The sequence below is a fragment of the Sturnira hondurensis genome, unplaced genomic scaffold (assembly GCF_014824575.4).
Source record: "Sturnira hondurensis isolate 20B ecotype Veracruz unplaced genomic scaffold, ASM1482457v3 Scaffold0007187, whole genome shotgun sequence".
Lineage (NCBI taxonomy): Eukaryota > Metazoa > Chordata > Mammalia > Chiroptera > Phyllostomidae > Sturnira > Sturnira hondurensis.
Window position 1 is genome coordinate 16,061 of NW_028079818.1, and position 12,456 is coordinate 28,516.

At 41.2% G+C, this 12,456-nt stretch overlaps 1 protein-coding gene across 1 annotated transcript; it reads right to left on the reverse strand.

The window, feature by feature from the left end:
* Nucleotides 1-11,296: 11,296 nt before the first annotated feature.
* LOC118990515 (polyadenylate-binding protein 1-like 2) lies at nucleotides 11,297-12,111 on the reverse strand. The gene has a single exon (XM_037051112.1). The coding sequence runs from the start codon at nucleotides 12,043-12,045 to the stop codon at nucleotides 11,443-11,445; it is 603 nt and encodes a 200-aa protein (XP_036907007.1). The 5' UTR covers nucleotides 12,046-12,111; the 3' UTR covers nucleotides 11,297-11,442.
* Nucleotides 12,112-12,456: the final 345 nt, after the last annotated feature.

Consider the following 12,456-nt stretch of genomic DNA (forward strand, 5'->3'; position numbering starts at 1 on the left):
GCAGCAAGGGAGAAAAAGGAAGTAACATACAAGGGGGTGCCAATAAGGTTGGCTAATGACTTCTCAACGGAAACATTCCAAGCAAGAAAAGAATGGCAGGAAATATTCCAAGTAATGAGAAACAAAGGCCTACAACCAAGACTACTTTATCCAGCAAGGCTCTCAATCAAGATAGAAGGCCAAATTAAGAGCTTCCAAGACAAAAGAAGCCTAAAAGAATACGCCTCCACAAAACTGGCTCTACAAGAATTACTAAAAGGGCTGCTTTAAGGAAAGGAAGGAAAAGAGAGAGACAAAGAGGAAAACAGGTACATAAACGGCAATGAATAAGTACCTTTCAATAATAACCTTAAACATAAATGGATTAAATGCACCAATTTAAAGACAGACACTAGCTGAATGGATAAGAAAGCATGAGCTACACATATGCTGCCTACAGGAGACCCACCTCAGGTCAAAAGACCACCACAGACTGAAAGTGAAAGGATGGAAACAAATTTTCCAAGCAAATGGACAAGAAAAAAAAGCCGGGGTAGCAATCCTCATATCAGACAAAATAGACTTAAAAAAAAGGCTATAAAGAGAGACCCAGAAGGTCACTTCATAATACTCAAGGGAAGAATCCACCAAGAAGACATTAACATCATAAATATATATGCACCCAACACAGGAGCACCCAAATATATAAAGAAAATCCTAGAGGACCTCAAGAAAGATATTGACAGCAACACAATTATAGTAGGGGATTTTAACACCCCACTGTCAAAAATGGACAGATCTTCCAAACAAAATATCAACAAAGATATAGCAGCATTAAACGACACTCTAGAAGAAATGGACCTAATTGATATATATAGAGCCATCCATCCCAAAGAAACTAAATACACTTTCTTTTCAAACGCACATGGAACATTTTCAAAGATAGATCACATGATAGGACACAAAACCAGTCTCAACAACTTCAGGAAAATAGAAATCATACCAAGCATCTTCTCTGATCACAAGGGACTGAAATTGGAAACCAACCCCACAGGAAAAAACCCAAAACACCCAAAATCATGGAGACTGAATGGTAGGCTATTGAACAATGAATGGGTCAAGATTGAAATTAGGGAGGAAATCAAAAAACTCCTTGAAACAAATGAAAATGAACTCACCACAACCCAAAATTTATGGGACACAGTGAAGGCAGTCCTGAGAGGGAAGTTCATAGCGATACAGGCTCACCTAAAGAGGATAGAAACATTTCAAACAAACAACCTAACCCAACGCCTGCAAGAACTCGAGGAACAACAACAAAGACAGCCCAGAGCAAGTAGAAGGAAGGAAATAACCAAGATCAAAGCAGAATTAAATGACATAGAGACTAAAAGCACAATTCTAAAGATCAATGAATCCAGGAGTTGGTTTTTTGAAAAGATAAACAAAATAGACAAACCTTTAAGTAGGCTCATTAAGAAAAGAAGAGAGAGGACACAAATAAACACAATCAGAAATGAAAGAGGAGAGATTACAACTGATACCACAGAAATAGAAAGGATTGTAAGAAATTACTATGCGGAACTGTATGCCAAGAAATTTGAAAACCTGGGTGAAATGGACAAATTTCTAGAAAAATATAATCTTCCAAAACTCAATGAAAAAGAAGCAGAAAACCTGAACAGGCCAATAACAGCAAATGAAATTGAAGAAGTAATCAAAAAACTCCCATCACACAAAAGCCCTGGGCCAGATGGTTTCACAGGAGAATTCTACAAAGCTTTTAAGGAAGAGCTAACCCCTATTCTTCACAGACTATTCCAAAAAATCCAAAAGGAGGGAAAACTCCCCAACTCTTTCTATGAAGCCAGCATCACCCTAATCCCAAAGCCAGATAGAGACACAACAAAGAAAGAAAATTACAGACCAATATCACTGATGAACATAGATGCTAAAATCCTCAACAAAATATTGGCAAATCGCATCCAACAATACATCAAAAAGATCATACACCATGACCAAGTGGGATTCATCCCGGGGATGCAAGGATGGTTCAATATACGCAAATCAATAAATGTAATACACGAAATAAACAAAAGCAAAGACAAAAACCACATGGTCATATCAATAGATGCGGAAAAAGCTTTTGATAAGGTACAACACCCATTTATGATAAAGGTACTCAGCAAGGTGGGAATAGAGGGAACATTCCTCAATATAATAAAGGCCATATATGAAAGACCTACAGCCAACATCATACTCAATGGGCAAAAACTAAAAGCTTTTCCACTAAGATCAGGTACAAGACAAGGTTGCCCACTTTCACCACTTCTATTCAATATAGTATTAGAAGTTCTAGCTGCAGCGATCAGACAAGAAAAGGAAATAAAAGGCATCCAAATCGGAAAGGAGGAAACAAAACTGGCATTGTTTGCAGATGACATGATAGTGTACATGGAAAACCCTATAGCCTCTACCAAAAAACTGCTGGAACTAATAAATGAATTTGGCATAACAGCGGGATACAAAGTTAATATCCAGAAATCAAAGGCATTTTTGTATACCAACAATGAAGCAGCAGAAGCAGAAATCAGGAAAAAAATCCCATTCGATATAGCAAAAAGAAAAATAAAATATCTGGGAATAAACCTAACCAAGGAGGTAAAAGACCTGTATGCAGAAAACTACACAACACTGAAGAAAGAAATCAAGGAAGACACAAATAAATGGAAACATATACCGTGTTCATGGATTGGAAGAATTAACATCATCAAAATGTCCATACTACCCAAAGCAATTTACAGATTCAATGCAATACCTATTAAAGTACCAATGGCGTATTTCACAGACATAGAACAAACACTTCAAAAATTTATATGGAACCAGAAAAGACCCCGAATAGCTGCTGCAATTTTGAGAAAGAAGAACAAAGTAGGAGGGATCACAATACCTGATATCAAACTGTATTACAAGGCCACTGTAATCAAAACAGCCTGGTACTGGCACAAAAACAGGCACATAGACCAATGGAATAGAACAGAGAGCCCAGAAATAAACCCAACTCTCTACAGTCAATTAATATTCGACAAAGGGGGCAATAACATAAAATGGAGTAAAGACAGCCTTTTCAACAAATGGTGTTGGGAGAACTGGACAGCTACATGCAAAAAAATGAAACTTGAGCACCAACTTACACCATACACCAAAATAAATTCAAGGTGGATAAAAGACTTAAATATAAGCCGTGAAACCATTAAAACCCTAGAGGAGAGCCTTGGCAAGAAAATCTCAGATATTCCACGCAGCAATATTTTTACTGATACGTCCCCTAGAGCAAGGAACATAAAGGAAAGAATAAACAAATGGGATCTCATCAAAATTAAAAGCTTCTGCATGGCTAAGGAAAACAGTATCAAGATACAAAGAGAAGCAACAGCTTGGGAAAACATATTTGCCAATGATACTTCAGACAAAGGTTTAATTTCCAAAATATACAAAGAACTCACTCGACTCCACTCAAAGAAGACAAGCCACCGGATTAAAAAATGGGCAAAGGACTTGAACAGACACTTCTCCAAGGAGGACATACAGAGGAGCCAGAGACACATGAAAAGATGCTCGATATCGCCAGCTCTCAGAGAGATGCAAATTAAAACCACAATGAGATACCACTTAACACCAGTCATAATGGCTATCATAAACAAAGAAACAAACAACAAGTGCTGGAGAGGTTGTGGGGAAAAGAGGACCCTAGTTCACTGTTGGTGGGATTGCAGACTGGTACAACCATTATGGAAAACAGTATGGAATTTTCTAAGAAAACTAAAAATGAACATGCCTTTTGACCCAGCAATTCCACTGTTAGGAGTATATCCTAAGAACCCTGAAGCACCAATCGAAAAGAACCTATGCACCCTGATGTTCGTAGCAGCACAACTTATGATAGCCAAGAGTTGGAAGCAACCTAGATGCCCATCAGTAAATGACTGGATCCAAAAACTATGGTACGTTTACACAGTGGAATTCTATGCTGCAGAAAGGAAGAAGGAACTACTACCCTTTGCAACATCATGGATGGAACTGGAAAGCATTGTGCTGAGCGAAATAAGCCAGGCGGTGAAAGACAAATACCATATGATATCACCGTTAACAGGAATCTAAACAAAAGAAACAAGCAAGCACAATAAGACCAATGACACTCAAATACCGAACAGGCTGACAGGGTCCAGAGGGGAGAGGGGAGAGAATCATAGGGGAAAAGGGAATGGACTCACATGAACAAGTATAAAGGACACGTGGACAATAACTAAGGGTGGGGGGTAGAAAGGGGGGAGGCGGGGAGCATGGGGTGGGGGGCGGGCAGGGTTGGGAATATAAGACAGAAACCTGTACTTGAACAAGAATTAAATAAAAAATTATATTAAAAAAAGTGTAAAGGACACATGGATAAAAACTAAGGTGGGTAGAAATGGGAGGGAGGTAGGGAGCATTGGGGGGGTGGGCTCGGATGGGAGTAAAAGACAGAAAACTATACTTGAACAACAATTAAAATAAATAAATTTTTAAAATATGACGTGATACTTTATATACAAGGTCTGTCCAGAAAAAAAAAATCCAGCCATTATTAATATAATGAGAACTGTCTGTAGGGACATCTGTGTATCCGGGCAGCTAAGGAGAGTGGACTGGAATGTGCATGACTGAAGAGTGACAACTTTACTATTATAGTCAGTGGGGGTGGTAGATGCTATTGAGTGAGCATGTGTACTGTGTAGCCATAGCATTCAAAATGACAGTAGAACAATAAATCTGCATCAAATTTTGCATTAAGGTTGAACATTCTTGCTGAAACTATTCAGATGACTCATAAGGTCACAGCTATGGGCAACTAGTGATTGGCAGCTTCATCATGACAACACATCTGCTCGTGTATCACGTCTCATGCAGAGCTTTTTTGGCAAAACGCCAAATGACCTAGGTGATTCTGCCCCTCTACAGCCTGGACTTGGTGCCCTACAGCTCCTAGCTTTTCCCCAAACTAAATTCATCCTTTTAAAGGAAAAAGATTTTGCCATAGCTGGTGTGGCTCAGTGGATTGAGCGCTGGCCTGAGAACCAAAAGGTCGCAGGTTCAATTCCCAGCCAGGGCACGTCCCTGGGTTGTGGGCCAGGTCCCCAGTTGGAGGCATGTGAGAGGCAGCTGATCAATGTATCTCTAACAAACTGATGTTTCTCTCCTTCTCTTTCTCCCTCCCTTCCCCTACCTTTAAAAGTAAAGAAATAAAATCTCTTTTTTAAAAAAGGAAAGAGATTTCAGCTGTCAATGAGATTCAGGAAAATACAAAGGGGCAGCTGATGGTGATTGGGAGAACAGTGTGAGGTCCCAAGGCCTACTGTGAATGGAACTGAGGCATCATTGTCCTATGTACAATATTTCTTGTATCTTGTGTCTTCTTCAATAAGTGTCTCTATTTTAAAATATATTTTATTGATTATGCTATTACAGTTGTCCCATTTCCCCCCTTCATTCCCCTCCACCATGCACACCCTCTCCCACCCACATTCCCCCCTTTATTTCATGTCCATGTATCTTAAGTTCTTTAGCTTCTACATTTCCCATACTATTTTTGCCCTCCCCCTGTCTATTTTCTACCTACCATCTATGCTACTTATTCTCTGTACCTTTTCCCCCTCTCTCCTCCTCCCACTCCCCTGCTGCTATCCCTCCATGTGATCTCCATTTCTGTGGTTCTGTTCCTGTTCTAGTTGTTTGCTTAGTTTGTTTTTGTTTTAGGTGTGATTGTTAATAACTGTGAGTTTGCTGTCATTTTACTATACATGGTTTTTATCTGCTTTTTCTTAGATAAGTTCCTTTCACATTTCCTATAATAAGGGCTTGGTGATGATGAACTCCTTGAACTTGACCTTGTCTGAGAAGCACTTTATGTGCCCTTCCATTCTAAGTGAAAGATTTTCTGGATAGAGCAATCTTGGATGTAGGTCCCTGTCTTTCATGATTTGGAATAGTTCTTTCCAGCCCCTTCCTGCCTGTAAGGTCTCTTTTGAGAAATCATCTGACAGTCTGATGGGAATTCCTTTGTAGGTAACTGCCTCCTTATCTCTTGCTGCTTCTAGGATTCTCTCCATCATTTTAATCTTGGGTAATGTAATTATGATGTGCCTTGGTGTGTTCCTACTTGGGTCCAACTTCTTTGGGACTCTCTGAGCTTCCCGGACTTCCTGGAAGTGTATTTCCTTTGCCAGACTGGGGAAGTTCTCCTTTATTATTTGTCCAAGTAATTTTCAACTTGTTGCCCTTCGTCTTCCCCTTTTGGTACCCCTATAATTCGGATGTTGGAATGTTTAAAGATGTTCTGGAGGTTCCTAAGCCTCTCCTCATTTTTTTGAATTCTTGTTTCTTCATTCTTTTCTGTTTGGTTGTGTCTTTCTTCCTTCTGGTATACTCCATTGATTTGAGTCCCAGTTTTCTTTCCACCACTATTGATTCCCTGTGCATTTTTCTGAATTTCACTTAGTGTAGCCTTCATTTATTCACCTAATTTGTGACCAAATCCAACCAATTCTGTGAGCATCCTTATCACCAGTGCTTTGAACTATGCATCTGATAGATTGGCTATCTCTTGGTTGCTTAGTTGTATTATTTCTGGAGCTTTGATCAGTTCTTCTGTTTCGGCCATTTTTTGTGGTACCTGTTATGTACTGAAGGGCAGAGCCTTAGGTGTTCACCAGGGTGGGGCACCCCAAGTTACTGGATTGTGACGCTATATGTGGGGGCAGGGTTAGAGAGGGAACAATGTACTTGCTCCACTCTCTGTTGGACCTCAGTCCCTTCTGCCACTTCCCCCAAGCAAACTGGGCTTTCCAGTGTTGATTCCCATGTAGGTGGGCTTGTGTGCATCCTAGGACCCTGTGGATCTCTCTGACAAACTCTCCTGTGAGACTGGGAGTCTCTCCTAGCACCTCAACCCTCCCTAGTTATTTTCGAGGGAATGTGGGGCTGCTGTCCAGTCAGCCAGCCACCTTACGTGCAGTTCTTCGCTCCACAATTGCCGCCTTGCTGGGTTTGCCCATTGCCACCCCCCACCCGGGGTCTTCCAGCCACCGCCTGCTCACCTGGGGTGCTTTGCGTACCTGGTGTCATTGCTTCTCATGCCATTACCCCTCTCTGCTCAGCTGCCCAACTCCACCCCGCCTACTGGTCTGGATGAATGTGTTTATTTCAGTTCCTTGACTGTCCAAATTCCATACAGTTCAATTTTCTGTCAGTTCTGGCTGTTATTTTGTTTCTAAATTTTTGTTGTCCTTATTTTGGTTGTGCAAGGAGGCATCACGAGTCTACCTACACCTTCATCTTCACCAGAAATCCTCTAAATGTCTCTATTTTTCACATTGCATGGCTGGATACCTTCTGGACAGACATCATACCAAATATATATAAATCATATGTAATAATGTATGCATTACACAATATAATTATTATATACATATATGTGTACATAAAAACAAATGTTTTTATTATCGATTATTATTATTTTCTTTATTTTGCCTGTAAATGCTGTGTAATTTATTTATTTATTTATGTTTAGAGATGGAAAAGGAGGCAGAAAGAGAGAGAGAGAGAAGTATCAGTGTGATTGCCTCTTGCACACCCGCTACTGGGGACATGGCCCACAACTCAGGCATGTGCCCTGACTGGGAATCGAACCAGCAACCTTCCAGTTCGCAGGCCAGCATTCAACCACTGAGCTACACCAGGGGCTAATTTTTAAAGGTGAATTTATATTCATTAAATAACGAACAAAATAAAATATCTTTTATAAATTGAAAAAGGGAAACAAAAATCAGGTATGTGTTTTACATTTTTATAATAAAGAAAATAAAGTTGTAATAATAACAAGGGAAGAATATATGTGAGAATATGGGCATTCTTCCAAAGTATTAGTGGAAGTTTAAATTGGTGTATCATGCCACTTGATGGTACAGTTAAAATTTTTAAAAATACTTCTCTTTTTCAATTACACATTTATGTATTTACCTAAGTACAATAATTCTGCAGCAAAATTATTCATCACAGATTGGGTTTAATAGAAAAAATTATAAACTATTTTAGAGTCCAAAGTAAGGAAATACATTTAAACAAATTCTGATACACCTATACAATGACAGTTAGTAGTGAGAAAATATTAAGTAACCAAAGATATTTTAGATATATTTACAATATGTTGAAAATAAAATTTTGATAAAATACATTTGGCGTGATTCTATATTTGTCTTTTTAAAATATTTTATTATTTATGCTGTTTCAGTTGTCCCAACTGTTTTGCCTGTGCCCCTCTTCACCCATCCTGCCCCTGACTCCCTTAGTCAACCCTTATACCTTTGTCCATGTCTATGAGTCCTTCTGGTACGTTTGCTATATTATTTGTTTTAAATACAGGCAAAGTCTGAAAAGACAAAAATAATCAACTTCAAAGTGGTTGTTGTGTATATTTAATATGTATATCTTCTTTTTCAAGTAATGAACTTGTGAAGTGAAGTAATAAAGGAAAAGTCCACAAGTTTAACCAATGTCTCATAACTTGAAAATATAAAGAAAATGAGCAGGGAAATACACTCTCTTACACTGTTCATGGATATAACCTTTGTGGAAGAAGCATTGAGCAACAAACTGGCATGGTATATCTGACAATTAAATGTTTCCACGTGTCAGCAAACATTCAGCTACAAATATTTTCCTAGAAGAGTTCATCTTACCTGGGGGGGGGGGTGGGGAAGAACAATTTAAACACACATAAAGGAATTGAGTTTTAGAAATAATAGCTCATCTATAACATGGAACATAAAGTAAAAACAACTTAGAGAAGAGTATTTAATAATTTGAAAAGATGATAACACCAATTATAGTGCAAGTATCCAACAATGAAACAATACATATTACAATTTGAAGGTATTATTTATGTACATATTTCATGTGTTTTAATTTTTTTGTCAAGTAGTAGAATTTGGAGTGATTTTGAATTTTTTCCTTAAAAGTTAATGAAGTTTCTGTTATGATACTGCATTATTGGTGTAAAAATAAATAAAAATGAATAGGTATAATTGCCCTTATAAAATGTTATGATAATGCAAAAACAATTGCAATAACAAGTCCAGAAAATTGTCCAGATGTACATTCAGGACCTCTCACAATATTTGTGACCTGATTAGGGTAAATTACTACTATCCTGGTGAATACACATTTAATAATGAACAAAAATATTTTACTTCATTTTTCTTGTTGTTTATGCTATTACAGTTGTCTGTAATAGACAACTTTCCCTCTGCCCATCTCCACCCAGCCCCGCCACCTCCCATCCTTCAGTCAATCCCCACATCCTTGTTCCTCTCAGTGGATCATGCATAAATGTTCTTGGTTAATCCCTCAACCATCTTTCACCCAGTCCCCTCCCATCCCCTCTGGCAGCTGTCTGATTTTTCCATGTGTCTATGCTTCTGTTCCTATTTTGTTCATTAGTTTATTATGTTCACTAGATTCAACATATAAGTAAGATTGTGTGGTATTTGTCTTTCACTGACTGGCTTGTTTCACTTAGCATAATGTTCTCCAGGTCCATTTATGCTGTCACAAGGGTAAGAGTTGGTTCATTACTACTGCTGTGTAGTACTCCATTGTGTAAATGTACCACAGCATTTTTTACCACTCATTCACTGATGGGCACTTGGGCTGCTTCCAAATCTTACCTATTGTAAATAGCACTGCTATGGACATACAGGTGCACATATTTTTTTGTACTGGTGCTTCAGGATTTTTAAGATATATTGAGTTTAGATTAGGAAAAAACCACTCAAATGTTCAACAATAATAAAGCAGTGAAAAAAACACATATCCATATCTAAATATGGAAATAGATGCATACATACATTATGCATCTATCTATTCCCCTAACCCACACACTAGAACACTAAACAACCATGGAAAGTATTTTAGAAGAATATTTAATGACATGAAAAGAAGTTTGAGAATATCTAACTATACATCTATGTATATCTACATTATATATTTATGTATGAAAAAGCAGATATTGAAACAGTATATACATTAAAATTCACATATATATCGCAAGAAAAATATTGGGCAGATGCCGCTAAATATGATTCAGGAAGACATGGGTGTCATAAGGATTGATTACTAACTAGTGACATCAGTGTCGTTCTGCTAACTAGTCTGCTTTGTGACTTTTTTTCCTTTAATGAAGCTGAGTTGTTATTATTTACTTTTTTTGACAATGGGAAAATGGTGGGAAGTAGGCACAGGGGAAGGAGGTGGGTGATACACAGTACTTAAATCCAGGAAAACAACCAAGGACGGCAAAATGCCATTTGCAGCTCATCCAGCTGGCCAACACACACACACACACACACACACACACTCACACACATCAATTACAGTTACCAGGAGACTATGCAGGGGAAATGGGCGTACTGTTTTTTACTAGCTGTGCTGGTGGGTATGAATGCAAATCGGTACAATACTCATGAAGGGGTCTTTTGGCAACAGACAGGAAAAGTGTTTAAAATGTCCATGGGTGGATCCTGCAAGTCCAAGATTTGGCTTGACAAGGAAGGAGTCACTCATCAGAGTATGCGGTGTTGGGTTTCAACATAGGGAAAGAGCTAGGCACCACCTGAATGTCCAGCAATGCGGGAATGGTTACAGAAATGTCAAGATCCATCGATACACTCTGCAGGCACTGAATATGACATTTCGGGGAGCCTGTTGAATGCCATGGAAAGAAGTTCAGTGGGTCGACTTTTGTTTGGTTTTAGTTTGTGAAAACACATGTTGAGAAACACCACATAATGAACCAGTCTGTAACAGTGTGTTAAAAGGGAAGGAGCGGTGGGGGGGGGGGGGGGGGAACGCGGAGGGGAGGGGGGAGGGAGGGAGAGAAAGCCTGGAAAAACAGTACACTGAAAAGGTACAGGTAGGTGTCTCTGGGTAGCTGAATAAGGGGCAGTAAGTACTCTCTTGGCTTCCCCTCGTCTGATTTCCTTCTGCTTTCTGATGTCTCTACCATGAAATGGTATCACCTGTGCAGTAAACAAAGCGAGAAGGTGCTTTCTAAAACCAGACCAGGAGGAGAGGAGGCAGCGTCTAATTTATCAAGTGGCACACAGTAGCAAGATTATTCACAACGCCCTTGGTGGGTGGGGGGGGGGAGAAGGAAAGGAAAGAGAAGAGAAGATAGAGGGTGAGAGGGAGGACAGGGGAGGGAGGGAGGGAGGGAGGGAGAGAGAGACGGAGGGAGAGAGTGAGAGAGAGCGAGAGCGCTGCACTCTCAATACAATACACTGCTGGTGGGTTAGGGGGACAAAGAGCGGGTTGTAAACCGGGTCGCAGCCAAGGTTTGGCTCTGCTGGCTGGCTCGCTCCTGGGATGTCTTCATCGCAGGGTGGCCTCCTCGTCGGTGTCTTCCTCGAAATCTTTGATGTCAGCACTGGTGGACTGCCTGGCCCAAGCCCCCCTTTCAGCCTCTCGTTCTTTATGGGACTTGAATCTCCCAACGAAAATTTTCCGGTAGTTCAGGAACATGCCATTCATTGCATCAATGGCCCGCTCAGCGGACTCCTGCTTCTGGAAGTGCACGAAACCGTAGCCCTTGGGCCCCTTTTCGTCGCAAGCCACTTTGCAGGAGAGGATGTTGCCGAACGCCGAGAAGATGTTGTACAGAGCCTTGTTGTCGATAGTCTTGCCCAGGTTCTTGATGAAGACGTTGCCCACCCCGCTTTTGCGCAGCGAGGGGTCCCTCTGGGACCACATGATGCGCACTGGCCTGCCCTTGATGACATCAAAGTTCAGGGTCTCCAGGGCCCGCTTGGCATCCACCGGTTGCTGGTAGTTGACATATGCGTAACCCAAGGAGCGACGGGTGATCTTGTCTCTGCAAATGCGGATAGAGAGGATAGGTCCTGCGGGGCTGAACTTCTCGTACAGCATTGCCTCTGTCACCTCGGGGTGCAGGTCTCCCACGTACAATGAGGCCATAGGAAAGTCTGGGCTCTCTTCAGAGCTCCCGCCAGTTTCTGCATCCGCGGTGGCCGCAGCTGCCGCCGCCGCCGCCGCCGCTGCCGCCGCCGCCGCCGCCGCCGCCGCCACGGCTGCCGCCACCGCCTCCGCCTCCGCCTCCGCGTCGGAATCCTCAGCAGCATCATTCTCGTCCAGCACGGACACCTCAGCTTCTGCTGCTGCAGAGGCTTCGTGGGCACTGGCCTCCGCCACTGCCAGGGCTGCTGCCGCCAGAGCGGCCTCCGCCTCCTCTCCAGCCCGGACGGCTGCCGCCTTCCCCAGGGTGGCCTCTGCCACTGCCTCCTCTACTGGGGCCTCGGCCTCCACCTCAGTCTCCACTTCTGCTTCCGTCTCTGCTACCGAGGCCTCCGCCACCGCCTCTGCCACGGT

Coding starts and splice junctions, on each gene's coding strand:
- LOC118990515 (XM_037051112.1), bottom strand. CDS start 12,045: ATGGCCTCATTGTACGTGGGAGACCTGCACCCCGAGGTGACAGAGGCA.